Here is a 26,627-nt window from a genome sequence, read left to right on the forward strand (position 1 = left end):
CGAACGGGTTGGTTTGTTGGGAGTTGTTAGCGCGGCTGGTTTCATTGAAATTGAAGAAGACGGGGCCGTTGTTTTTGACAGGGGCTCGTTTGGCTTTACGCGCGCTTTGTGCCCTCGAAAATAAGAGTTGAAGACGTCTGGCACAGTTGGAGCCTAATCCCGTAGGCGGATTCCTTCTATCTTTTTTGAAGGAGGCTCATCCTCGCGTCAGAGCCGAAACTCTCGGGCCTCCTGGTTTTCGTAGCTCTGCCAAAAAGAGCGAGATCATCTCCGAGTATGGAAATTCCAAGTCACAACATGACAAGCCATCTCCGCCAGCCAATCTTGTTAAATGGCTTATGGCAAATTTAGTTAAATCTATACTAGCGCACGAAAATCGAGTATCTGGCTCTCTCTATTCATATATCTACTTTTCGAGGAATTTTCTTCTTTTTCCCAACCCGAAAAAGTCATTGCAAATTTATTTATTTGTCTCAAAGCTTGTGTACGACCTTTAGTTGCCAGTTTTCGTTTTGTATTATAAACTAGTACATGATAGTTTGATTTGAAAATTCATGGGTGGTGTGGTTATTAGGTAATTTAAATGGAGTAAGATTAGATGATGCGTTGCTATGGAAGCTGAGGGAAGTGATCGGAGAAGCGTTGCTATGGTAACGGAGAATGAAAGTGGAGGAACGTTGCTATGGAAACGGAGAAATAAGAGCGGAGATACTATTGGCGTGTTAACTAAGAATTAGGTTCGGGAACCGTTGCTTTGACAACCAAGAGATAAATTCGGGGAACCGTTGCTATGGCAACCAGGAGATAAATTCAGTGAAACCGTTGCTATGGCCACTGAGGTAAGTTCAGGGAACCTTTACTATGGCAACCAAGAGATAAGTTCAGGGAACCTTTACTATGGCAACCAAGAGATAAGTTCAGGAAACGGTTGCTACGGCCACTAAGAGTTAAGTTCATGGAGCAGTTGCTACGGCCAGTAAGAGTTAAGTTCATGGAGCAGTTGCTATGACCAAGGGATAAGATGCAGGAGCGTTGTTATAAACAGAGAGATGAGTTAAGAACAGCGTTGATATGATAACCAAGGGACGGAATAAGAGGAGCGTTACTATGGCAACCATCTGAGACATTCGGGCTTTCCCTTCTCTTGTAGAAAAAAAAATCCAGTGAATTCTTCAACTTACAACAACCAAGATCGTACTAACCGAACTATTCAATTTTTTATAGGACCATCTGACAAACGGGAGTTCTTAGCTGAGACTCGAATGTTACTGGACATTGTAGCAAAATCTTTATACTCGGAGAAGGAAGTCTTCATTAGAGAATTAATATCAAATGCCAGTGATGCGTTGGAAAAGTTAAGATATTTGAGATTGACAACTGCCAACGCGGCCGCGGATAGCGTCCAGTTGGCCCAGGAAGCTAGGGATGAAGCTAAAGAGACGGAAATTCACATTGCCACGGACAAAATGGACAGGACGTTCATCATTCAAGATACCGGAATTGGCATGACTAAAGACGAAATGATACAAAGTTTGGGTACAATCGCCCGATCAGGATCTAAGGTAATCAAGATTTAAATATTAATTTTGCATAATTAAAAAAAAATAATTATGCATCGGCCGGGAATCGAACCCGGACCTCCCGCGTGGCAGGCGAGAATTCTACCATTGAACCACCGATGCTTGGAAATAATCGCAATCCTATTTTCAAAGAGTTAAAGAGCTATATGGGTCAGAAAAATATTTCCTTAAATAGAAACTTCAAGCGCGCGGGAAAATTCAAATCCAAAGCAAGTTATTCTTGTTTCATAGAATTCAAATGTTTTCATAGTATCTTAACGCCATTCCTTGGGCATAAAATATCAATTGTTTAGTAGTATTGTTGTCTGTATTTTGAAACTATAATGGCAATATTTTTGTGCAAAATAACACAATACTTAATTAGCATAAAAGTATGCATCGGCCGGGAATCGAACCCGGACCTCCCGCGTGGCAGGCGAGAATTCTACCATTGAACCACCGATGCTTGAAGATAATCGCAATCGTATATTTTCAAGGAGTGAAAGAGCTATATGGGTCAGAAAAACTTTTCCTTAAATAGAAACTAGAAGCGCGCGGGAAAATTCAAATCCAAAGCAAGTTATTCTTGTTTCAAAGAATTAAAATGTTTTCGTAGGCTCTTAGCGCCATTCTTTAGGTAGCAAATAATAATAAGTTTAAATACAATCTTGCTTCGTTTTTGTTTTGTAACTATAGTGACAATAGTTATATTATATAAAAAAGACTTGGTTTGCCCAAGCCTTAAAAACAAAACGATAAGGGTTTTTCCAGTTGTCTGAAGCGCGGATATTTTTTTCCCTATTGAATTTTAAAGACAATCCGTATTTTACTACTCTTTAGAATTTAATTCAATCACCTGATTTTACTGCTAATGGATTAGTTTCCTATAAATTAATTGAAATAAAAAATTACTTATCTCAGATTTTTCAAGAACAATTCCATTTTCCAGAAACATTTTATCATGAAATCTTTTCTTTTCAATGGAGAACGTACTTTAATTTTCAAATAATACTCTCATTAATAATGTATTATATGCGGTCTTTTCGAATACAAAAGGGGGCTGTTATCACCTTTCTTATATTTGATAAAGGTGTTCGTTTCTTCTTTAAGCACAATCACAATTATTGAACTGTGTATATCAGTACTTGTGGGGAAAATTTTAGAAGTGTTGGTTTAGTTGCTATTTAGTTGACAACATTATGAAAACTTGATGTGTTTAAAACCTTTTGAAAGGAAAATTCTCGGAAATTAAAATAGAAACAGTTAATTTGATTAAATTTACACGATATCCCTCAAAATAATAAATGCATGATAAAATGTTTCAGGAAAATGGAATTGTTGTTGAAAAATCTGAGATAAGTAATTTTTTATTTCAATTAATTTATAGGAAACTAATCCATTAGCAGTAAAATCAGGTGATTGAATTAAATTCTAAAGAGTAGTAAAATACGGATTGTCTTTAAAATTCAATAGGGAAAAAAATATCCGCGCTTCAGACAACTGGAAAAACCCTTATCGTTTTGTTTTTAAGGCTTGGGCAAACCAAGTCTTTTTTTATATAATATCTGTTCCTTCAGCCTTAATTTGTATTAATCTATTATAAAAATAATAATATGCTTGTCAAACTTCATTAATTCGATGTTCCAGTAAGATGTTCGTGAGCATATTGGCTCACTCCAAGTGCCTCTCATTATTTTATGGGAAAGATAAAATTTTAAATCATTTAGCAGGGGAGTGGTAAATTAATTCACAATTGGTAGGCGGGTTGTAAATTAATTCACCATAGATAGGCGGGTGGTAAATTGTTTCATATAAAAAGGCGGTTGGTGACTCAATTAAGTTTAGTTGACCATTTTGTTTAGATTTAAAAAAAAAGTTATTTCTAAACCACGCGCCAGCACGGGCACATTTCATTGAAAGTTTGTTGTTTAAGAATTTTCCTTTATATATACTAAGATTCTTCATCAAAATAGACAACGAACTTTCCAAGACTCGAACCTGCAATGTTTTGCCTCGAAGCAAACGCGTTATCCATTACGCCACAAGCCCGTACTTCGTAACAAAAAAAATTATCCAAACACTGTATTTATAGGATTATTTCATTTATGTTGAATAAAAGATCTGAAAAATAAACACAGAGCTTGCCAGGACTCGAACCGGCAATCTTCAGCTCTATAGGCAGACGCGTTATCCTATGCGCCACAAACCCGATGCAGGCTAACAAAATGCTATGATAACAGTGTAATATATGTAACGGTTTTACCATGATTTATAAATTAATTAAAATAAAATACTTAAAATTAATTGTTCTTAATCAAACTTCAGAAGTTCAACATTCAATAGTTGCTTGATAATTCAAAAGTGTTCCGAACCTTAACTTCGCAGTAGTTTCTGAGTTATTCGATGGAGTGGACCACCAAAAATCCCATGCTTTTTCTATGGGACGCTAAGCCTAAAATCTGTGAATTATTTCTTTAACATTACGGGAGGGTGTGGGTTCTTATCTAGAAGGGCCTACCGGCCCTCTAGAATTCAAATAGGGACTTGGCACCGTGGGGGTGAAAAGGGGGTTGGCACTGAAAACGTATTATCGAAAAACGACACCTATAGGGATATATTTGAAACACAACCTGTGCGGCCATGCTGGTATACTTTGATCGCTTATAACGTGGGAAATGGCTAAGGAAAAGGATGTTAACAAGGTTTCAAGCAAAAATTATCTTGATTCTTTATCACCTGAGGTTAAGAAAAGGTATTTGGAAAAAATAAGTCATGTTAACGGAGTAGATCCTTACAAATTAAAGAAAAGCGAATGTATTATGCTTATTGACCAAAAATCGAACCAAGGCCTAAGTCACGGTGAAGGAGTAGATAATTTGCCATCAGTTCACTACCCAGATATTTACAATTATTTAATTAGTGGCGTTTCTGCGTATACGCACGACCAATTAAAAAATTACAAAAGTCTTTTGGCCTACGACCAGTTTGTTTGTGGATTTGTAAATAAAGTTTGCGTAAAGGTCATCGATAATTGCAGCAATGTGATTGTGAAAAGCCAGGTAAGTCCTTGATTTTCAATTGTTTCAGTGATTAATAAAGTAGTAATTAATCTGAAAATGTAGGTTTTGCATTCTCAACGACTGCGAGAAACCCCACTTAAAACTTGGTTCATTGCTGGCGTTAACGGGACTATTTTATCTGCTCATTGTACCTGCATGGCGGGTTTGGATGAATGCTGCACACATGTTGCCGCATTATTATTTTATGTGGAATACGCAGTCCGCTACAGAGAGCATGCCTTAAAATAGAAAAACTATCTCCCAAAAAGAAAAAATGGTTTTGTCCTGATTGCTCAAAATCTAAACCCTCTAGACGTAATAAGAAAGCCAAACAACTGTGATATTTTGTATAATTTTTATTCTTAAACTTTCGCCATAAAACGTTATAAACTTGTTTAAAAAAAGCCAAACAATTTTTTTTCCATCTAAATGTGTATAATTAATTATGGTTTATTCTAATGGGATTACAGACGGGCAAAGATTCACAAGAGCACAAGCTACTAAAACTATTTTATCTATGCTAGCTAAATCTTCTTCAGGGGCCCCATGCAAGAGCTCAATCGGAATCTTACTATGCAAAATGGAAAACTTTTGCCGGATGTGCCCGATAACTCTCTCTACATGAATACGAACGTTAGCAATCTTACGGGTGGATTCTACATCTTTTGGATCTAATTGCTTTTTATCTTTGGCAAAAGTGGGTAATTTTACAGATGCGTAGTAAAGGCCCACAGATTCCGCAATATTAAATCCTCTATCTGCGAGAATAACATCACCGGGCGTTAATTTTTCCAAAAAACCACAGCTTTCAGTAAGGTGCTTATCGCTGACTCTTCCACCCCATCCTTTGGATATAAAGCTAACAGTTCCTTGAGGAGTAATCCCAATCAAGAACTTGACGGTATTGTGGTGTTTGTAGTTTGACCAGGTTTCCGCTTGGCCGATAACGCTAGAAGGCTTTTCAGCAAACACCTCAAAGCAGTCTATAATGACTGCTACTTTTGTACTAAAATGCTCTCGAAAAGACATTGGCATAGTTGCTTGCAAAATAGATCTATCTGGCCAAAGAATATACCTAGCTAGTCGTTTGGACATAGCGTCCAGGGTATTATAAAACACTCTACCAGCTGTTCGTTCAGAGACACAGAAACGGTAGGCTAAATCTCGATTAGTCAACCCCAGTCTCAATTTCATTAATGTTAAAATGTACTGCTGGAATTCTGTTAGTTTAGCATTCTTAAAAAGGTATGGTTTAACTTCGTCAAAGATCTCTAATAGATACTCAAACGTTTCTAGGCCAGTAAAATGTTTAACTTTTTCATTATCTCCAACAAAAGAATATTCGGTAAAGTTTCTTATATCCAATTCTTTTTTGATATCTTCCAGCCTTTCCATTTTAATCTGCATTTCTTCTCTGTAGCTAGATAACAAGCTTTCATTCTCTTCTATCTTGCATTTTAAGTTTTCAATTATCGTTCTGGCTTCTTCTACATCAAAAAGCGCTGCCTCCAAATTAACTTGGTCGCACACCCGAGAAAAGGTTTGGCTACTTTCATCAACTAAAACTTTATCCTCTGTTTGCATGGAAAAATCAAAAGAGATGACATATTCTGTCTGAATGCAAACCGAATGATAGTTTTTATTTGTGGTTTGGATTCCAATATCTTGGAAATCTTTAGTTCCGCAGCCACAACTCCTATTTGAAAAGTTAAGTGAAACTCCCGAATCCTCTAAAGAACTGCCATCCACAGGCTGGTCAAAATGTTCTTCAGTCTCAAAGCCAACGTCTGACGTAACAGTTTCCATTATGGAATCATGGGCTTCCTCGGTGAAAGAATGAGTGTTCTGACTGTTCTCCTTAGAGGTTAAGACAGGCATCCCTTTTACTACAATGGTAATTATTTTATAAGTTAGTATCGTGGAATACTAAATTAGTAAAAGCAAAATCATACCGTTTTTAACATTAGAACGATTTACTTTTCTTTTATATCGACTCACACTAGACAAGAGTTTTATTTTGTCCTCTTCGGACACATTCTTAACATTTAAAAATGGGCTTGGTACCCAATCAGGATTGGTGTTGTCATAAAGCTGTGCTGGGATTCCTAAAACAAAGTTTGTTACATACAATGGGACAATTTAGGGCTGGACTATAGTAGCAAGAAAATAATACATCAACTTACCAGAGAAGAAATGATTGGAACATACTCTTAATTCATCTCCTAGCTTACTTTTACCGTTAAGCCTTAGTCTTTTCAGCCACTGGTTATGTCTAATTTCGGATAAATTTCGCGTCTTCGGGCCTTGACCTATAATTACTCTCGGAATTCTATGAAAAGTAATTTTCTCTCCATTTATTTTTAAGCTTCCAGTAACACTTGGGCATCCCGAAATTAAACATCTTTGAACCATTTCAACAATAATACACTGTCATAATACGTCAAAAACATACCGGCATGGCGGACCGAATAAAATAGTTCAAAACTACGCTACGGATGGCGCTATATTTGTAGGTGTGACGTAGTGTGACGTATGCGAGCCAAGTCCCTATTGTTGGGATGCAAAATTAGTAATATAATTATGCATCGGCCGGGAATCGAACCCGGACCTCCCGCGTGGCAGGCGAGAATTCTACCATTGAACCACCGATGCTTGATAACACCGTGTTATCATAGTTTTCGGAAGAGTTTTTAGAACTTTATGGTTTGGTTAAACGCGCCCATAAATAGAAACTGGTTGCACCACGCGGGAAAATCAAGAAAGAAACCCAAGAACTTATAGTAGCAGTTTAAAAGCATCCTAACGTTTTTAGCGAGTTGTAGCCAAAAATACTTATAATATAGTGACAATGGGTTTATGCAAAAAATCTTCCAATGCATAATTATTAAACAAAAGAAATGCATCGGCCGGGAATCGAACCCGGACCTCCCGCGTGGCAGGCGAGAATTCTACCATTGAACCACCGATGCTTGATAGCACCGCGTTATCATAATTTTCCGACGACTTTTAAGAACTTTATGGTTTGGATAAACGCGCCCATAAATAGAAACTGGTTGCACCACGCGGGAAAATCCAAAAAGAAACCCAAGAACTTATAGTAGCAGTTTAGAAGTATCCAAACGTTTTCAGCAGCGCTTTTTAGCGAATTGTAGCCAAAAAATACTTCTAATCTTTGAAACTAGTGACAATGGATTTATGCAAAATATTCAAAAAGCATAATTATTGTACAAAAAATAATGCATCGGCCGGGAATCGAACCCGGACCTCCCGCGTGGCAGGCGAGAATTCTACCATTGAACCACCGATGCTTGATAGCACTGTGTTATAATTTCTTTCCGACGAGTTTTGAGAACTTTATGGTTTGGATAAACTTGTCCATAAATAGAAACTGGTTGAACCACGCGGGAAAATCAAAAAGGAAACCCAAGAAGTTATAGTAGTAGTTTCAAGGTATCCAAACGTCTTTAGCTGCGCGTTTTAGTCAAAAACATACTTTCTCTGACCTTTGACACTAGTGACAATAGATTTATGCAAAATCTTCAAAAACCATAATTATTGTACAAAAATAATGCATCGGCCGGGAATCGAACCCGGACCTCCCGCGTGGCAGGCGAGAATTCTACCATTGAACCACCGATGCGTTGGAAGATAATGTTATCATATTTTTCCCCCACTTATTAAGAACAATATGTTTGAGAAATGTTTCTTTAAATAGAAATTGGTAGAAGGGCGCTGAAAACCAAATCCAAACTTTGTATTAGTTAAACAGTAGACTGCTATAACCAGAAATACGAAACATGAAGTTGTCTGTCCTTCTCAAATGATGACTGTGGATTTATGCAAAATATCACAATGAATAATTAGCATAAAAATATGCATCGGCCGGGAATCGAACCCGGACCTCCCGCGTGGCAGGCGAGAATTCTACCATTGAACCACCGATGCTCGAAGAAATAAAGTTATCAAAACGTTCAGAACGGGTTCTAGATCTTATAATATTTATTTTTCTTTCCAAATATAACTTGTTTACTCACTCACGGAGAAATCAAACAATGTGCCCCGTTGCATGCTGCATCATTTGATGTTAGAAAGTATACATTTTAGAATATAAAAGCGTACTCCCTCATTTATATTGGAGATGTGATAAATTTACCTTTGGGGGGGGGGGGATTATCGTTGGAGGTCACAATTTCACAAAGTATCAGATTAAATTGGGGTCACCATAGCTTGGGGCTGAATAACGGTAACCAAACCTTATGATTGCCACAGATCTTATATCAAAAATTCACTGAATTTTCCAGGTTTTCCCTAACTGTCTAAAATAATTTTCCCATGGCACTATGTGATGGTGGTGGGGTCAGGGTAGATTCTTACTTTCTTACCATTAACTGAGAGAATTCAAAGTATCCAATCTTAAACTAACTTGAAACAAGTGGATCCCAATGAAAGTCTTTCATGAATTTGGGTGTATTTTTTTTTTTCTTCTTCAATGCTGAAGGTGGTAAAAGGGGAATAGATAAAATAATAGCAACCTTCTCTCCATTCAGATTGAATATAAAAAATACCTCACGAAGTATCGTGAGGTATCGCCTAATTCGATTGCTAGCATGGGATCTCTATTCGTGCGTAGCCAATACACGCTCAGCCCTATCTCTCTTCTTAGCTTCCATATTTTTCTCAAAAAAAAAACATAAATAAATCGCTTCCTAGAGATAATAAGCCGCACTACCATGCACCATCTCCCCTTATTTTAACTTTGTTAAAGGTACGCTTAACTTCAAGCTTTATTTAATTTACTAGCACCGTCACGGAGGTTTCAATTTCACTTGTTTCTCGCGATACCATATAGTTAACTATTAAATTGGTCTAGTAAATGAAGAATCGATAAGCGCTGATTACATTTAAAACTGTTAAAATAGCTAAGAGAAGTTATTCCAAATGACGTTTTGATCAAAGAAGATATTAGCAATTAAGTTTCCGTAATGGCGTTTAATGGACACTACACGTTAGGATTGCCCCTATTGGACGCTTAGTACCACCAAAGAGAATATACCAAGAGGAGCAGAAAGTTTATAATAGGGACGGGCTCTGAATTTGGAATAACTAGTTCCGGTTGTTCACGTGACCGTGATGTCTACTTAAAAATTACCTTTTGTACGTCACCGGTCAACCCACCACTAAAATTAAGTAGCCGACATAATTTAACCAATAAAAGGCGTCGCTGCTTAGCTAATCAACAAAAACCGAATCTAGTTACTCCAAAACCGTGGCCGGGCTTTTCAAAAGCCTTGTGAAAGGCTAAAATTTCTGCTCCTCTTGGTATATTCTCTTTGGTACCATCTAACGGATTCATGCAATAAGGGTACTCCCAGTGCTTCGTAGGAAATTTCCATTACGGAAACTTAATTGCTGGTATCTTCTATAATATTGTAAATAGAAACATGGTTCCAATTGATATATTCATTATTTTATATACGCTTTCGATTAAAAAAGATAAAATATCTAGCCAGGAGTATCCCTTTAAATGATCAAATGGACAATTTATAAACCGGGTTGACTTAAGTATCCCTTTAAGCGCAAATAAGTGTTTTCAATCTTGAATTTCTATATAACAAAAGGGGCTGTCTTTATCTATTGTTTTAATCTCCACGCGCAAAATAAATTGATTTTTAGTTTTGCTTTTATTAGCATTAGAAACGTGTTGCTTGTCTATTTCTCATACGTACGATAAGGCTCATGAGAAACACACAATTCTCACATTTGCGCTAGAAATTAATTTTATGACTAATAATTTTAATTATTATCTTCTTTTTCTTAACCGAAAAATGCCGAGAAAGGGAAAGGGGGAGGGGGCTGGAAAAAAACGTGCAATCGTGGTTAGAAATGTTTTACGCGAATATTTTGATTTATTGTTTGAAAAAAGGGTATTATTTTAACCCTTTTTACCTCTCCGAGTGACGTATGTCACGGAGAGGTTCTAATTTCGACGTGTCTGTGTGTCTGTCTGTCCGTTGTTACACCCACGTGACCGCGTTCGCAGTTTGCAAATCGGAGCAAACGTGTATTCAATTTCCAGACCGCATTTACAGTCCCGGAAATTGTATTCCACTTACACGCTATTACTCTATTGCCTGTCTAACAACTCTGTTCATTTGTCCTCCCCACATGGACACCAGTCTCAACTTACTAGCTTCGAAACACCACCATCTTCTAGTCTTTCGCCCATTTCTCATGGACACCAGTCTGTACTTACTGGCTTCTAAACACCACCACCTTCTCGTCTTTGTCCATTCCACATGGACACCAGTCCGTACTTACTGGCTTCTAAACACCACCACTTTCTCGTCTTTGTTTTTGTCCATCCCACATGGACACCAGTCTGTACTTACTGGCTTCTAAACACCATCACCTTCTCGTCTTTGTCCATTCCACATGGACACCAGTCTGTACTTACTGGCTTCTAAACACCATCACCTTCTCGTCTTTGTCCATTCCACATGGACACCAGTCTGTACACCTGGCTTCTAACCCCACCATCTTCTGGTCTTTGTTTTTGTCCATACCACATGGACACCAGTCTGTACACCTGGCTTCTAACACCACCATCATCTGGTCTTTGTTTTTGTCCATCCCACATGGACACCAGTCTGTACACCTGGCTTCTAACACCACCATCATCCTTAAGGTTAAGACATACGCGGCGATCGGCTAGGGTTACGAGAAACGTCTAGCCTTCCAATGGAGGGGTCTTCCTCCAAGGTTCACGCAATTGCGATGTTCTTATCTACAGCTGCGATTCGAATCCTTTATATACTACCTATTTCAGTAAGGCGAAGCAACCGGCGTATGCTTCATTTCAAACGCCAATATTAGTCAAGTCTCTCAAGAATGTTTAATTGTTCTTTATCAAAACGATGTAACGCTCAATAAGGCAAACAACTGACGAAGAAAATATTTAATATTAATTATATTTATTTTAATATTTAAGATAATCTTGTTTCTCAACTCAAAATTAATACGGAAAGAGTTAAAAAGCAGCTTATGTTTTTGTCTGTGTGTGTCCGTCCATTGTTACACTAGTGCGTCGCGTTAGCAGTTAGCCTTGTGTTGATGTGTTAAGAAATCATACAGAACCTTAATATTCCCTTTTTCCATAATATAAAGTGAATATGTGGAAGTATTTTTCGTAATTATGATGCATTTAGTACTTCTGTAGCTTTAAAGCTCTGTTTCATTTTGATATTCCAAAGATTTTTTTAATATTGTTATTTGAAATGGCTGTTTATATATTACTTAAGCTATACTACATCTGTATATAGAATAATCCTTGGTTTAGTGATTTCATGAAGAAAGCTAAGATCTAGACTTCGACGGGTATATTTAGTATTACCCGCAATAGGCTTAGTGAAATAAAGAGTAAATAATTGAGGCCTGAGGTGAAGTAAACTATGGGTTTTGATTTTCGTGTCTGAAATGAAGAGACATCAACGGTTCAGAGTGAGCCGAAAGTTAAAGGAACATTATCACACCCCCTACTTTTAAAATTCCGTTTCGTAGTTCACTTTTCTGAAATAGATGGCGGTTGCATCTATGTGGCCCACTCTGAAGCCGGGTGTACACAGACAAATATTTTCGTGTTTTAAGAGCGTTTTTTTCTCGAAAGAGACAAAAATCTTCAGTGTGCACCCGCATTGATATTAACGGCCGCTTTTCTAGAGAATTGAGAATGGACTCGTCTGGGGGGATTCTAACCATAATTTCTACCATTCCTACTAAGTCTGGTACTTCCTCCTACCTTCCCGCGGGGACCAAAGTTTATAACTTCACGCGGTTCACGGAATATTATTGCGGTTCATTGATTGAATGTTTGCGTTGTAAGTTCGGGTTTTTTTCTTAGTTTTATGTGTAGAAGACAATTTGACGTTCTAGCAGTATTGTATTCGAATTATGCTAATTAATTAGGATAATATGGAAACAAAAAATAGATCAAAAGTATACAAAGTGAATCTGGGCGTAGAAACATTTGAACGTTGGTCTATGGAAAGGAAAAAGTTAGGATATACAAATGAAAAATTTGGATCTTTTTTGTTCAGCAAATGGTAAGCGCGAAAGAAAATTTTGATTTACAAGTCACTTAAATTTAGTAAATAATCTTTCGGTTCAGGGAAGAACTAGAATATTTGAAGATGGAAATAAAGAAAAAGGGTTCTAAAACATATTCTGTTACCAAAGGTATTAAAAATATTCATCAAAATGTTGTATTATTAGAAGTAATAGGTTTCTTATATTATTTTACTTCAGTTATTATTTAGTATTCACTAGTACGTAGTCATATTATTATAAGTTTACCCTAAATGCTCCATAAGTATGGCACTGCCTTTGTAATGTTACATCCCTACCTAGTGGTAGGTTGGGACAGACCGGATATATATGCTCAGTTATTGCAGTTCAGCTTCCTATTTAGTCGGTACTAAGTTTTTGATAGCGTGTCCCCAGGGATCACTAATATATACCAATGGGTTTATCTTCTTGGAATGTTCAATAACGTCTTTGCTAGAGAGCTCCCTTTCTCCCTAACTTTGGGGGAGGGGTATATTTCCAAAATAGAAATCTTTCTCCCTACATTGTTTTTAAATGAGGTGTTTTTATTTATAATACCGTGACTATTATCATATCAAGCTAGAATTTTTTCACTTGCACTGCAGATGTTGAAACACAATACGAAGTTATTCCCGAATTCCAAATTACCACACCTACTAAATGTGTGAAAAATTCCACTTTTAATTTTGAAACGCCAACCTCCAGATTTAATAAACGATTGAAATCATCTACGAACTTGTGAGTTTATAAACATTATTTATCACCTCACTCCAAATTCAAAAATATATATGCCAATTAATGTAGGCGGAGAAATGATGCAAATCAAAATCGTGTTTCTTGTTTATTTTTTGAGAGCGATAGTGAAACTTCACCTATTAGGTAGGGTCCATTAATTAATAACACTATCTGCATAAAAAGGTAATCATTTTCAAAAATTTAGCGAAATTCGAAAAAATACACCTGAGAGGAATGAAAGTACAATGGTAAATTATCATGTATATATACTATTTCACCGTATGAGTAGTCGTAGCCCAAAGTGTCTTTTGTAATGGGTATCCAACCCTAGAGCGCGCTCCATATATTTTTACATTGAAAGCGAGTGAAACTGGCACACCTTTACCCTCGGATAACGTTTTCACTGTCGACCATGGTACAGCTCACTCCGGATTGGACACCCATTACAAAAGATGGAATACGATATAATTACACGGAATAAAATTAACCTGAATAATTATCTAGAGTAATAACTCGTTCATTAGTCCTACTGGTGGAGTAACCTCCAATTTTGGATCACCATTGTTAACTGATGATTGCGCGCATCTAACTGATCAGGTATTAAAACGGTTTTCGATTAGACAAAATTTACGTTTGAGTGAATTGAAACTATTTTTAAAATGGTCGATATATATAGTGCGCGCTAAAGAGGCAAGAGAAATTTCCGCCTCGTTTCTTACCATTAACCGCGCTTCAGGGTTGCCAGGATTTTGTTAGAGCATGTCGAGTTCGGAAGTTCAATTCAGTGATCATTCAGTTCCGAATCGGAACTGAATGATCACTGAATCGAACAAGTTTTTCAGTCTGTTGTAGAAAGCGGTTAAATTGCACTCACGAATGACTGGCAACGCTTGTTCGCACAATATCTATACCTATTCATTTCAGTTTCCTAGAAACCCCAATATTTGTCCAAAAGATGCTGTAAATGCCGAAATGGTTTTGGTTTTTTTGGATAAGATTGAGCAATTGGTAAAACAGGCTTTCGGATTGAAATGCTATTGCGGTTTGCCATTGCGATACACTTCTGTTTTCCGAGGATCTGCGCTAATATTTTATTATAATTGTCCTGCTGTAGCATCAGGACCGAATCACAAAAATGTACGATTGAATTTGACAATTTTTATCGGTATTAGATGATAATGAAAGACTTAAATTATAATAGGGAGTTTGGGAAAGTCAGGATAACTTTCGAGGCATTTATTCTGGAAATATCAAACTAGCGAGTGCTGTTTTATTAGCAGGCAACGAGTTTGCAAAAATTGAGAAATGGGCGCGATTTGCCAAAATTCATCTTATATCTGATGACACATTTTATCGGTATTAATCAATTGAGAACGCATTTATAATATAAGTACAATAATTAACCTTTAAATCGGATAGGTATCAGAGGCACTTCATTCAACCAGCGATACTACAATATTGGCAAAATATGCAAAACGAGCTTTTTATAAAGTTAGCTGGGAAAGAATTGTTAATTGCTGGGGACGGAAGGAATGATTCTCCCGGATTTTCTGCAACATATTGCACTTACACGTTCGCTGATTGTGAAACAAACAAAATTTTAGCAATATCTACAGTAGACGTAAGAGAAGCCGATGGGAAAAGTCCAAATATGGAGTTCATAGGTTTTCAAAGGGCTGCCAAAGAAATAATGGAATTAGCCAAAGATAACAGTATTGTTATTTCTGAAGTTGTCACGGACGCCCATTGTAAAATTAAGGTTGAAATGAGTAAGTAAAGAAATCACAAACGCCAAGAGGAGAATAACTAAAGAATAATTCCATTTGATCATGCGGTGTTTTAGAAAAGCCAGATAGGATATTCAAAAATGCCACGCATTCCTTAGATACATGGCATGCTGGAAAGAATATTAGAGCCAAAATTGCCGATGTATGTGTCACCCCTATTTATTAAAAATTTTGAGAAATTGAACCAATAAGAATTGCTTTATTGTAACTTATGATGATAAGTGAATGCGTTTTTTATGTTTTAAAGGCTGGAAAGTTGAAGGCCACTGAGGAACTAGTGAAGTGGGCGCCTGATATTAGAAACCATTTTTGGTTCTGTGCTAGAAATTGCGAAGGTGACGTGGATAAATTGCAGGCTTCATTTCAAAGTGTATTAAACCACGTCACTGATTATCATGAATGGCTTACGGACTTTGGCGCCGGGTACTCATGCGCACATGAAATACCGTTACCAAATGCAGAAGAGCGAGATAAAAAATGGCTAGAAGTTAATTCGAAGGCGTATAAAGCTCTAGAAGACATTGTGCTGAACAAAAATTTCCAAAAAAATTTAGAATACTACGTAAATTTCAGGTATTATCGTTAGTGGTGATAGTATTTGAGTGACTCGGTTAATTTTAAATTCGTTTGTAACAGACACACGGGATTCGTTGAAGTTTTTCACAATCTTATGCTTGCGTATGTCTCTAAACGGAATTTTTATAGGTGAAAAAGAACCTTCAAATTTCATTCAGAAAACGGATTTTTTGTACTAAGGTTTTGATATTTTAATTTAGTTGGGACAGCTATAAAGCTAGAGTAACGTTAGCCGCTATAGACCACAACCAACACGCCGATCGAAAACAGGCCCGTACGAAAGATGGACAGCTTAGGTATAGGTACTTCTATAGCAAGAAATCAAAAAGCTATAACGTTGGGAAGGTTTTTGAGCCTAAACAATACAATTACATAGACTCTTTGATTGAAAGCATCTTTGTAGAAAAGGAAAATTACGTGGTAAGATAGTTTAAAACCGGTAACAGTTCGCAAATGTCTTAGGTGGAAAGGTTTTATTTTTATAAACCTTTCACCCTGGTCGTTGCAATTCCTTCAGGAGCTCATTCTTGAACATTTTCTATTATTAAAGGGAAATGTATCAGACCCTTCTTTCATGGGAGAAAATGATCCCCGTCACATTTCTAGCAATATAAGTATGATGGAGAAGCCACCTAACGAGGAGTTACTAGCTAAGCACATGTCAAGATTTTAATTTCATATACCTAGCCAGGTTTATGTGGAACTGAGGTCGTTGCACACTAAATTGTTTTAATAAAAATACTCATTTGATATTCAAACCAGAAAAACTTATTTTATTTAACTAACGAAAGCACTCATTTGATTTTACAAATAAAACACTCATTTGATATTACAAACAGAAAAGTTCAATAGTTCATCGGAACTACCCCCCTTCTAAATGGCACATATTGACCATCTGGAGATGGATATGCTGCCCGAATTCGTAGCACGCAGCAAGCTGGGATCACAATGCGATTTCCGGCGCCTAATCGTCCAAATTCCATTAGCGTGTAATTTCGATATGCCTGATACCTAAACAATCAATATGTCTTTTGAACTTATCTTTATGTTCAATTGTAAAGTATATAACCTACCTGAAATTATTATTTTCTGGGCCTAGACCTCGTCGAATGGCCGCTTCATTTCGAAATCGCATGCTCACGTATAAAAGTGGACGGTATAAACACATTAAAAAGAACATAGCTCTTTCAGAATTACAAACACGTTGTCTGCAACAGACATTTTCGTCTTCTGTTGGCATAGGCCGACAATTTCCACAGATACATTTATCTTTTTTGTCTCCTTTGAGAGATCCTGGCGCATAAAACAAAGGTTCTGGTGGATCGCCTCCCGCTGCTAGAACGATCAGGCTTCTTTCACCATTCGATTGTTGCACATCTATTTAGTAATATGATTTTTATAAGAACTTTTGATTGGTTAGTAATCAACTTCGCCGACAATCGTGATTACCATTCGACATTGGCACAAAATGTAAAATTGACAGAGCCTCTGGTATTTGTCTCGCTGTGACCCGAAAATACTCTTCCAACTGTTCACGGGTTGCCTCTGAAGCGGCTTTCTATATTTTAGAAGAAATGTTAAATGTAATAGGGAAAATGAAAGCGATTAGACTTACATTTATTTCATCATTGTGTTGCTGTAAAGCATCGCAAACTTCGTTGTTAGTATTTATTTCATCCGCGTTCAACCTATCTGTAAAGGAACTTTTACCAGGAATGTTGCAAGAAGGGGGCGTTTTGTTATTGGTTCTCTTTTTTTCCACCAAATTAATTTTTTTTCGCGTTGATTTAGCCTTATTTGCAAATAAATCCTCTTCAGAACTTTCATCGCTGGATATTACCTACAAAACATTTGCAAATAAATATTTTCCTTAGTTTTTACCCCTATTTTGCTCTAACGTGGGCAATTAACAGCCAAGATTTTAACTTACATTTCCCCTTTCTTCGTCCTTTTCAAATTCTTCTTTGTTTTTATCCCTATTTGAACACGAGATTTTGCCTGGAGCACATTTGCATTCCCGCGTACATTTCAAGTTATTTGCGCGGCAAGAACATCCTCCTCGCGTAATTTTTTCGCTACCATAATTTAGTGGTCGGGTACAAGCATTGCGACACTTACACGGCTCTGTATTTGTAATGCTTTGCATTTTGTAGAATATTGAACTACTAGGCCTTCAACAAATTTTCGAAGCTTCGCTGTGAGATTTTAAAAAACGTAAAATCTTGATAATAATCAAAAGTAAATATGGGTCGCAAATAACAGAATAGGTAGGTACGTAGGTCTAGTAAAGAGTACCGCTCTAGTTTGATCTGCAGACTCGGAATCCATGGGAAGGGAAATCCCAAGAATTATTGTATAGAAAGGTTAAGCAAACCTCTAACCATTCCTAAATACCTTTGTGAACGTCTAAATTATGTCCACTGTTGAGGTTAAACTATTCAAGGTTGCTTAACGTCTCTATTGCTTCTTCGTGGAAAATTCAAAGCATCACAGGGGAGGGGACGAGTGTTTAGAATTTGTCAAGCCGGTGCTCTGAAGAAAGTGTGGGTCGAATGCTTTCACCCCATTACCTATTTACCTTCAATAAATGATAAACATCTGTAAGGCGTGGTATACCCCTTTCCGAAGTACAAAGAGTTTTTTTTTTTTGGTTCTGTAGTTTCAAGAAAATTTGTTTCACTAGACCTTGCCCATAGATAAGAACGACAGAATAACAAACCAGCATTAATAGACCTACCCATAGACTCGTGGGCCCCCTGTTGCGACTGCTATCCCAACTTAAACTGAAATACCTTAGGGCAAAAAAAAACCTCTATTCCTTCCATCCGAAAACTCCAAATCCTACTGCGAAACTCTTTCTTGGAAGGGAAAAATTTCTAGACGGGTGTGGGAAACGAAAATGTTTCTGAATTCTGCCACTACTCAGAAAGTGCGCCAGAGTACAGAAAGTAAAATTTGGGGATTTCGTCGGCTAAGTCCGAGCCAAAATAGGGTGATAACGATCCTTTAAATACACTCTTAAATATTCAGGGTAAGATTTTATAATAGAAGAAAAGATCATGGTGGTAATTATATTAGTAGGGCTAAGCTACAGAGTTATATTTCCTTTATGGTGCGCATTGATGACTATCAGTGCGTCTAGCTACAATTTAGCTTTGGTGTTATTTAACGTTAACATTCATGTTGGCAAACTAAGAATATTGTTGAGGTGAGACGAGATGATAGTGTTTACACTGCAAACCAGTTGTGAATGTAGCTATCAGAATATAGGGTAAACAGCTGAAGCGTATATAGACTTCATTTCCTGTTCTTTTCCCCATTGACTGATTTCCATGTGTCCAAGATTTATCCTTATTGGATGTAAAATGTCGTCTGCTTTACTGTATATTCGCTATGCTTGGAATACTGCTTCAATATTTCGTAAATTTTTACTTCAAAAAAGTGAAATAATTCCATATCTAGGTAAATAAGTTTGTAGTAGTAGACCTCTTAACTCGGAGAGGTAATATTTTGGTTTTCCCAACTTGTTTATAATTATAATTCTTCGCGTATTGTTACGAAATAATGGTATGCTATAGTCTTGGAGAGTTACGGCGATCTTAGACTCTATCAAGTACAATTCTTGGGAAAACATATTCGAGAAAAGTTCTACTTTGGCGCCGGTGTAGCTTGTTGTTTGACAAAGACATTTACAGTATCATAAATTCATAAGATATATTCCATAAGTTTGTCACTGGAGAGCTTGTCACGAAGTGACGTAGTTGTAACTTCATAGATTCTCGTAAAGCGACGCCTGGTGAGGCGCTGTCAAAGGCTTAGTACAGACTAAATAGGAAGATGGACTGCAAAACCGAGTGTAGTCAATTCTCGCTTGTCGTTCTCGAATTACCTCTCAGCAAGAAGTGATATCTAGTTTAGTAGGGTTTCCGACTAAGGAGAGGCGAAATAGCCCGGCCTCCTTTTACGTCCCCCCTTGTATTTTGAAAGGGGGACTGGGACTATGGCGCGCGAATACAAACTAATAAACTGATATAACTTCTTTGCTCTCAGTATGTCTCTAGCACTACCTAGTATAAGTAGTATCAGACTTATGGAACACATCTTATAAACTTATGCAATATGTTTTAGTTCGTACAACGTCTTATGGTTTCATTTATTTGGTTAAGATAAGGGGCGCTATGGAGTACCGTATATTTGAAATTTTCTCTGGAATCTTTTCGTTTTTCACGTGTTTATAATTGGAAGCGGCTTTCTTTGGTCACTATTGTGAACTTATCTTAAATTGGTACCATATTGGGGCATTTGGGAATCGGTTCGGCCCGCACTAATGGTTGCGCCCGTTTCCGTTTCTTTATTCTCAGATGCGCGATCTTCCAATCTATCGATATTTTAGAAAATTTTACGACTTTCATTTTCCCTCCCATTTTTACATTAGGGTCTTCGTGTTACTTTTACAGAGGCAAATAGAAAGTAAGGCATTGGGGTAGTGTGATGAGACAACACTCTCCTTATTTCCCCACTTTCAGTTAGTTCTATAGACCATTTCAGAACTCGCGCTGCATTTAGCGCGGTGCATGCTTAATTGGAGCGAAGGAAATAACCTAAGAAGAAGGCGAGGCACCCGTGAATGTGTTTTCTTCACTTTTGTTATTAATTGCATTCTCTATTTGCCATGATCTTACAATTAGGTCACTTTTCCACAATTCTATGTATAGCGTATTCTTAACAAAATTTTAATTTACAAATAATTCTTAAGGTTATTTTACCTTAATAAAAATCAATTTCATATCTCTCAAACATTTTCTAATATTGTTTATAAAATATGTTTAGGCATTTTTGGAAGAGCTTGAAAAATCTCAGTCTGCCAGTTCATCAGCTAGCAATATAATTGGTCAGTTTGGTGTGGGTTTCTATTCGACTTTTATGGTCGCCGACAAAGTGGAAGTTTACTCTCGATCAGCAATTGATGGTAGCGAGGGTTATAAATGGTCAAGCGACGGGTAGGATCAAAATATAATCTTGCATATTCATTAACTCATGTAAAACGTGTGTTAAACAGTTCGTAACGTTAATCTTGAAACGTTTTGTTTAAATATATTAATTAAGAGTAGATCCCCAACAAGAAGTGACAAGGGAGAAGGTATAAGATGCCTAAGTATTCGCGTGCCATAGTCCCAGTCCCCCTTTCGAAATACAATTAGGGACGTAAAAGGAGGCCGGGCTATTTCGTCATTCGCGTCGCGCTGAAGTGAGTTTTTAAGAACCAATGAGATGCTGGTTGTACTTTAGAGGCGTGGATTAACTCCGGACCTACGTTTGGACTGGAGATAAAGCTGGAAATGCGGAGAATTTATACCTTCTCCCTAATAAACTAGATATCACTTCATGCCCCCAAGCATTTAATTTCTAAGCTGATCCAGCTAATTTTTAAAGTGGACATTTGTCCATGGTCACCTCCTTATTCCTCAGCCTGGTCTATTATATTAATTAGTATGTTTCACATGTTTTAATGAATATCCGAGACTGTAGCAAATGGTCACTACAAACAAATTTAAAATTAATATCGCAGAAGTGGAACGTATGAAATATGTCAATCCGAAGGCGTACAAATCGGAACTAAAATAGTATTACATTTAAAAACGGATTGCAGAGAGTTTTCGGACGAAGAAACGATAAAAGGTAAGTAAATATTACCGTAACCCTAGATCATGTTTAAAGAAACCCCAGTAATTGTTAATTTCCTCCTTTGAAAAATATCCATTTACTAATTAAGACTATTAATTAATTTAAGTTTCTTTCCCGCCATAATCTCTCTCTCATGCGCGAGCTTTTTAAGGACTGAGAATATAAACCTCCGCCCATTTGTTAAAAACGAAAAATTCCCATAAATAATTTCTTTTCTTGAAGACCGCTGGCCGCATTTATGCGACCTTATTATTAATTACAGTTAGAAACAATTTAAGATAGCGTGGGAGTTCATTTAGTTTAGAAAAAAAAAATCTTTTTTGAGTTCAAATTAAAGCTTTCGAGGGGTAACTAACTATAACCAGGGATAGATTTAATTTTAGAAGTAGGAATGGAAGAACGGTTAGTATTTACTTCAGTCCGACTCATAGCCCAGTATAGAGCCCCTCCCTCCAACACGTAACGAAAAGTTTAAATTATCTTATTGGCCCACTTTAACTACGTTTTGATGATGTTGCTGACGGGGACGGCGAAAAATACGTTAATTCCTTTTTACCTCTGTCGCCTCTTCTTTCATACCCCTCCGTCCCGTGGAAGGGGGTCCGGGACTTTGACGCGCGCCCAGATTACTCTGTTCTCCATTCCTACTTCTAAAATTAAATCCATCCCTGAACTAACTAAATATAGTGAGAAAAATCATAGAAAATCGAAATTTGGGTGTATAAGTGACTAGCCTCTTGGGCTATGTTGTCAGAATTCACTGAAAGTATAATAATTCTTCGGAAAACGTTTACATTCCAGAGGTTATCAAAAAATACAGCAATTTCGTGGGAAGTCCTATTTTTCTCAATGGAACCAAAGTGAATTCCTTGCAGGTAAATATTGCCTTAAAATATTTAACTATTTAAGAGTATATATAAAATTGTATATAGTACCCGGGTCGTTAAAGGAATTTTTGAATGATATAGGGTTAAGGTTCATACAACATTTGCAACACCGATTTCCCAAATTTTCAGTGTTTTTTCCCATGTATTTCCCTGAGTTTTCAAGACTTTTTCCCATATATGTAGTAATAACAACTGGAGGGGTTTTTTATATTTGAAGCAATCCCTTCAGAGCAAACTTACTCAAATCTGAAAAATTTATCTGAATTTTACTAAAAAGCCTAAACTTCCCTGTGTTTTGCCCGAGTTTTTTTGTCAAATATTTAATTCCCCGAGGATTTAGACGGAACATACGGTAAGTTCATTAATTTACGATCGTCCCAATAAACCAGAATAAATTATAAATGCGCAATTTTTATATTATGTCGCGAAGGCGTATCGAAAAATAGTAAAAATCTAATTGAAAGTCTTTTGAAATTTTCTTTTTCTTGTTCTTTCAATTTCGCTCGCAACAGTTTAAAGATCAGCGTGCTATAAATCAGCGCGGAACTATAAAATTAAGTTAAAAGCCGCGTTTCTTCACTATAGGCTATTAAAAATATCGGGCGACGTTCATTTTGAATGCCAAACATAGCGCACCGCGCCGCTTCTCCACAACCCGCTGCAAAATCGCTTTTATGATAAAAATATATATGTATTTTTTTTTTGGAGCTAGCCAGTTTTGACCCTAGATTGGCCTCGCAGTCACGACTTTAGGAACATCATCTCTCTACTCGAAGAGTGTCGCCTCGGGCATTTGAAACTAGAACTAGAGGCGGGGGCAGTCAATGGAGAAAAAAGCATTTTCTATACAAGATCTTTAAATTAAAGGCACGCTAGCAAAATTATATTTTCCTTTTCGTAGGCAGAGTGTAACGTGAAGGTAAAGGTTTTTATATACAGGGTGGAACAGATACAAATCAATTCTTACTGCTAAACCATTTCGATGTAACACGAGGGAAAGACACGGGGTAAAACTTTGCCTTCCATCTCGCTTTTTGACGCCTGCGCTGTAGTCTTTTTGTATCATGAGATTACTCGGAGACGGCAATATATCAACCCCCTTGTATGTCCCAAGTCTGAATGTTAATTGCTTACCACCTTTTATACATCGAAAAGTCTATGTCATAGATCCGACATTTATCGTACCAAATTACCAATTACGTTTCCGCTAACAGTATAGCCACCATTTTACTCAAATTAAGTGTTTCTATGATCTGTTCCACCCAAGTATATTTAGCATCGCTGGGAAAAGAAGTTCTAAGGTTATCACGCTAAGGAACGTTTCTCTAAATCCTCTTCAAAATTAAACGTTTTGCGTCCCAAAATGGTTGTCTTGCTATATTGCCTTTTAAAGCGTACGGTTCTGTTTCGGATGGTTTATGGAATGGAATATTATGTTAAAAGAGAAATAGCGCGCGTTTTACGCTCGGCGAAGAGGATGCCGGGAGAAATAATTTAATAATAGGGTCCGACTTGCCTGCCTGCCTTTTCAAAAACTGACGCCGCCGCCGCCGCCGCTTTTCCATTATTTCTTTGTCATTTTCAAGAGATTTACGCGAAAGACCGTGGATCCATCTATTTAACTCCCTATTTTACAATGTATTTAATTCGACAAAACAATCTCCAAAAAGGTTTAAATAAAATACCTAATGTCTCAGTTGAAGGGGGCTTTTTAACATATTCGGTCGCCATTTTCCAAGATGGTCGTGGATTGGAACTATATTCATCATTGACTAGAGTAGTGTCCTGCTAAAATACACCATTTCGATGCGACTAAGAGGGGGTAGAACTTCGCCTTCCATCTCGCTTTTCTTCACCTGCGCTGTAGTATTTTTGTATCATGAGAGTGCGCGAGGGATCAACCCCCTTGTACGTCCCGATACTGAAGGTTACCTACCCCTTTATTACGTCGAAAAGGTCTATTACACCTTCGTAGGGAAAGCGGTTTGGACTGGACCTTGATCAATCAATCAGCCGACACCTTTATAGATTTCAGAATAAAATTAATCCTCGTACTGACATAAACACGCGAATTGTCTTTCAATTACAGGCCCTATGGTTAATGGAGCCCAAGAGCGTTACTAGGGAACAACACACTGAATTTTACAGATTCGTGGCCAATTCTTACGATGTTCCGCGATTTGTCTTACATTTCAATACGGACGTTCCCCTAAGTATTCGATGCCTATTATACGTTCCCGAGGGTAAACCCGGCCTTTTCGAGATGAGTAGGGAAGCCCCGGATCATCCCACGGGAGTAGCCCTCTACTCTAGAAAGGTTTTAATCAAAAATAAGGCCGAAAATGTGCTTCCGAAATGGCTTCGATTTGTCAAGGGTGAGGGTTCCCTATAAGCGCATTGAGCTTTACGAGTTCTGTTTTAATTTAATCCCAATTAACTTTGCAGGTGTGGTTGACAGTGAAGATATTCCATTGAATTTGAGTAGAGAGTTGTTGCAAGATAGCGCGCTTATAAGGTATAATTTTTCAGTGACTGGGTTTGTCAGTACTATAGCTAATAGCAGAAGGGGATAATAGGAGAAGGATGACACTCTGTATCCTCTTAATGCTTTAGTTGTGTAACGTCATTCTTCAGAGGCTCACCCTTTTGTTTGCTTTCCCGCTCATCAAACTACAAATGGGCATCGCACCGTAAGGTGAATTCTATAGTTGTTTGGCACTAAATCCCCAGCAATCATCCCACAAACCTCGTCTTGACGTGGGACAAAAATGCACAAGCCCGTCTTGCCAAATATTTAAACGCTAATAGAGTAATGATGAGGGAACTATTTATCGTGTATGTGATTCGGTTAAGTAACCTTGCTCTAAGCGATCCGATGTTGGGAAGAGTGACGTTACACTTACCCCACTTTGTGGTACACTTCTCTCGAAGAGAAGTATTATATACGTCTGCTAATAGCAGAAGTATTATATACTTAAAATTTGAAATATTATATATGTTCTTTGGGGGTCTATTACAGAAAAATCAGGACGGTGATTACGAACCGAATGGTCCGACACTTATTTGACCAAATGAGAAAAGACCGCGAGAGTTACGAGATTTTCTACAAGGATTACTCCATATTCTTGAAGGAAGGCATCTTAACGAGCCACGAACAAAATGAAAAGGTCCGATAAATAATTCTTAAAATCGTGATTAAAAATTTAACCTTGACTCGTATCCCGTTTTAGGAAGAAATCGCTAAACTACTTCAATTCGAATCATCTTTAAAACCAGAGGGTGAAAAGGTGACTATGGCAGAGTATTGTAGTCGTATGAAGGAGGGACAAGGTGACATCTACTTCATGGCCGCTCCAAGGTTTTTCAATCAGTCATACCATTCCCTATACACTGAACCTTAGTAAGTTTAATCGTGTCTCGTACCCAAAAACAATAGCCGTCAATTGGCCGAAGCTTCCCCGTATTACGAAGCGGTTAAAGCTAAGAACGTCGAGGTTCTTTTCTGTTACGAACCCTATGACGAACTGGTCATGATTCAACTACAACAGTTTAACAGGAAGAGCCTGACTTCCGTTGAAAAGGAAATGAGGAGAGAGAAGGAGGAGGACCCCTTGTTGGGCGGTGGTAAGTACAGTATTTAAATATTCTGGTCAGGATTATAAAAATATAATTCTTTCTACTACATAGTTGAAGGAAGTCCGAACGCCGTTAATGCTAAAGATCTGGTCGATTTTTTGAAATCGACTCTTAAGGGTAAAGTTTCCAAAGTCAAGGTACGTAATTTCTATACCCAACTAATTAACTTATGGCGACATTTAGACTCTTATTTTTAATTAATTAATTAATTAATTAAGGTAACCAAAAGATTGTCCACTCACCCATGCCTAGTCAGTGTTGAGGAGATGGCCGCTGCTCGTCATTTTGTCAGGACGTCTATGCAGTCCATGCCTGAAGACCAACGTCTCAAACTTTTGGAGCCAACTTTAGAAATCAACCTAGAGTAAATATAGAAGATTTTGTTAATTTTATTTGAAATCCTGATATATTGAACGGTTTAATCGAATTATACGCTTAATTAATTTTATTCAAACAGACATTCAATAATGAAGAAATTAGGCGAACTTGCAAAAAACAACCCGGAATTAGCGGAACTTGTAGCCAATCAGGTAAACAACAAATTATACAAAAATAGACCATTTACGAGCTACAGCCCTGAAAGCGGGTATAGACCAATCGTTT

General features: G+C 37.4%; 5 protein-coding genes and 7 non-coding genes across 13 annotated transcripts in view; 3 read left to right on the forward strand and 9 right to left on the reverse strand.

The window, feature by feature from the left end:
- Nucleotides 1–26,627, forward strand: part of Trap1 (TNF receptor associated protein 1) — a 44,053-nt gene that overhangs the window by 17,168 nt on the left and 258 nt on the right. The window contains exons 3-14 of the mRNA XM_089852562.1: nt 1,225–1,562; nt 20,647–20,816; nt 21,386–21,495; nt 22,303–22,376; nt 24,478–24,763; nt 24,834–24,903; nt 25,408–25,555; nt 25,619–25,746; nt 25,825–26,012; nt 26,076–26,161; nt 26,243–26,388; nt 26,482–26,554. Of these exons, the coding sequence (XP_089708688.1) occupies nt 1,225–1,562; nt 20,647–20,816; nt 21,386–21,495; nt 22,303–22,376; nt 24,478–24,763; nt 24,834–24,903; nt 25,408–25,555; nt 25,619–25,746; nt 25,825–26,012; nt 26,076–26,161; nt 26,243–26,388; nt 26,482–26,554 (1,817 nt within the window). The remainder of the gene's footprint in view (nt 1–1,224; nt 1,563–20,646; nt 20,817–21,385; nt 21,496–22,302; nt 22,377–24,477; nt 24,764–24,833; nt 24,904–25,407; nt 25,556–25,618; nt 25,747–25,824; nt 26,013–26,075; nt 26,162–26,242; nt 26,389–26,481; nt 26,555–26,627) is intronic.
- Nucleotides 1,612–1,682, reverse strand: TRNAG-GCC (transfer RNA glycine (anticodon GCC)). The gene has a single exon. It is a non-coding gene; the product is annotated as a tRNA-Gly (tRNA).
- TRNAG-GCC (transfer RNA glycine (anticodon GCC)) lies at nt 1,955–2,025 on the reverse strand. Its single transcript has one exon. It is a non-coding gene; the product is annotated as a tRNA-Gly (tRNA).
- Nucleotides 4,101–4,867, forward strand: LOC149623559 (uncharacterized). Its single transcript, XM_089853265.1, has 3 exons — nt 4,101–4,311; nt 4,480–4,618; nt 4,682–4,867. Exons 1-3 carry the CDS (start codon nt 4,235–4,237, stop codon nt 4,865–4,867), a joined length of 402 nt encoding a protein of 133 aa, XP_089709391.1. The 5' UTR covers nt 4,101–4,234.
- On the reverse strand, nt 4,960–7,166 carry LOC149623560 (uncharacterized). Its single transcript, XM_089852566.1, has 3 exons — nt 6,802–7,166; nt 6,571–6,723; nt 4,960–6,504 (listed from the first exon to the last, which is right to left on the reverse strand). Exons 1-3 carry the CDS (start codon nt 7,028–7,030, stop codon nt 5,069–5,071), a joined length of 1,818 nt encoding a protein of 605 aa, XP_089708692.1. The 5' UTR covers nt 7,031–7,166; the 3' UTR covers nt 4,960–5,068.
- TRNAG-GCC (transfer RNA glycine (anticodon GCC)) lies at nt 7,200–7,270 on the reverse strand. Its single transcript has one exon. It is a non-coding gene; the product is annotated as a tRNA-Gly (tRNA).
- TRNAG-GCC (transfer RNA glycine (anticodon GCC)) lies at nt 7,517–7,587 on the reverse strand. Its single transcript has one exon. It is a non-coding gene; the product is annotated as a tRNA-Gly (tRNA).
- On the reverse strand, nt 7,856–7,926 carry TRNAG-GCC (transfer RNA glycine (anticodon GCC)). The gene has a single exon. It is a non-coding gene; the product is annotated as a tRNA-Gly (tRNA).
- On the reverse strand, nt 8,188–8,258 carry TRNAG-GCC (transfer RNA glycine (anticodon GCC)). The gene has a single exon. It is a non-coding gene; the product is annotated as a tRNA-Gly (tRNA).
- Nucleotides 8,493–8,563, reverse strand: TRNAG-GCC (transfer RNA glycine (anticodon GCC)). The gene has a single exon. It is a non-coding gene; the product is annotated as a tRNA-Gly (tRNA).
- On the forward strand, nt 12,131–16,583 carry LOC149623566 (uncharacterized). Of its 2 annotated transcripts, XM_089852563.1 has the most exons (15): nt 12,131–12,492; nt 12,581–12,717; nt 12,783–12,850; nt 13,324–13,456; nt 13,523–13,597; nt 13,659–13,701; nt 13,958–14,050; nt 14,378–14,590; nt 14,655–14,809; nt 14,873–15,222; nt 15,297–15,382; nt 15,488–15,813; nt 15,877–15,945; nt 16,017–16,236; nt 16,367–16,583. In XM_089852563.1, exons 2-15 carry the CDS (start codon nt 12,587–12,589, stop codon nt 16,487–16,489), a joined length of 2,085 nt encoding a protein of 694 aa, XP_089708689.1. In that variant the 5' UTR covers nt 12,131–12,492; nt 12,581–12,586; the 3' UTR covers nt 16,490–16,583. The 2 variants fall into 2 exon arrangements, with proteins under 2 accessions (XP_089708689.1, XP_089708690.1); XM_089852564.1 differs by lacking the exon at nt 12,131–12,492 and having other exon boundaries at nt 12,595–12,717; nt 12,763–12,850.
- Nucleotides 16,662–18,818, reverse strand: LOC149623567 (uncharacterized). The gene is made up of 6 exons (XM_089852569.1): nt 18,211–18,818; nt 17,747–18,011; nt 17,432–17,656; nt 17,266–17,374; nt 16,890–17,193; nt 16,662–16,827 (listed from the first exon to the last, which is right to left on the reverse strand). Exons 2-6 carry the CDS (start codon nt 17,960–17,962, stop codon nt 16,662–16,664), a joined length of 1,020 nt encoding a protein of 339 aa, XP_089708695.1. The 5' UTR covers nt 17,963–18,011; nt 18,211–18,818.

The sequence above is a fragment of the Phalangium opilio genome, unplaced genomic scaffold, assembly GCF_054372755.1.
Source record: "Phalangium opilio isolate 3A_F unplaced genomic scaffold, DU_Popi_V2 ptg000113l_1, whole genome shotgun sequence".
NCBI lineage: Eukaryota > Metazoa > Arthropoda > Arachnida > Opiliones > Phalangiidae > Phalangium > Phalangium opilio.

What these genes read in the sequence shown, in the direction of transcription:
- LOC149623559 (XM_089853265.1), top strand. Translation starts at nt 4,235, where the DNA reads ATGGCTAAGGAAAAGGATGTTAACAAGGTTTCAAGCAAAAATTATCTT. An exon ending in TCACCTGAGGTTAAGAAAAG is followed by an intron (nt 4,312 to 4,479) that starts GTATTTGGAAAA and finishes TTATTTAATTAG; the next exon opens with TGGCGTTTCTGCGTATACGC. An exon ending in ATGTGATTGTGAAAAGCCAG is followed by an intron (nt 4,619 to 4,681) that starts GTAAGTCCTTGA and finishes CTGAAAATGTAG; the next exon opens with GTTTTGCATTCTCAACGACT.
- LOC149623560 (XM_089852566.1), bottom strand. Translation starts at nt 7,030, where the DNA reads ATGGTTCAAAGATGTTTAATTTCGGGATGCCCAAGTGTTACTGGAAGC. An exon ending in TTCCAATCATTTCTTCTCTG is followed by an intron (nt 6,724 to 6,801) that starts GTAAGTTGATGT and finishes ACTTTGTTTTAG; the next exon opens with GAATCCCAGCACAGCTTTAT. An exon ending in TCGTTCTAATGTTAAAAACG is followed by an intron (nt 6,505 to 6,570) that starts GTATGATTTTGC and finishes TTACCATTGTAG; the next exon opens with TAAAAGGGATGCCTGTCTTA.
- LOC149623566 (XM_089852563.1), top strand. Translation starts at nt 12,587, where the DNA reads ATGGAAACAAAAAATAGATCAAAAGTATACAAAGTGAATCTGGGCGTA. An exon ending in TAAAATTAAGGTTGAAATGA is followed by an intron (nt 15,223 to 15,296) that starts GTAAGTAAAGAA and finishes GCGGTGTTTTAG; the next exon opens with AAAAGCCAGATAGGATATTC. An exon ending in TCTAAACGGAATTTTTATAG is followed by an intron (nt 15,946 to 16,016) that starts GTGAAAAAGAAC and finishes ATTTTAATTTAG; the next exon opens with TTGGGACAGCTATAAAGCTA.
- LOC149623567 (XM_089852569.1), bottom strand. Translation starts at nt 17,962, where the DNA reads ATGCAAAGCATTACAAATACAGAGCCGTGTAAGTGTCGCAATGCTTGT. An exon ending in AGGACGAAGAAAGGGGAAAT is followed by an intron (nt 17,657 to 17,746) that starts GTAAGTTAAAAT and finishes AATGTTTTGTAG; the next exon opens with GTAATATCCAGCGATGAAAG. An exon ending in CCAGAAAATAATAATTTCAG is followed by an intron (nt 16,828 to 16,889) that starts GTAGGTTATATA and finishes TTGATTGTTTAG; the next exon opens with GTATCAGGCATATCGAAATT.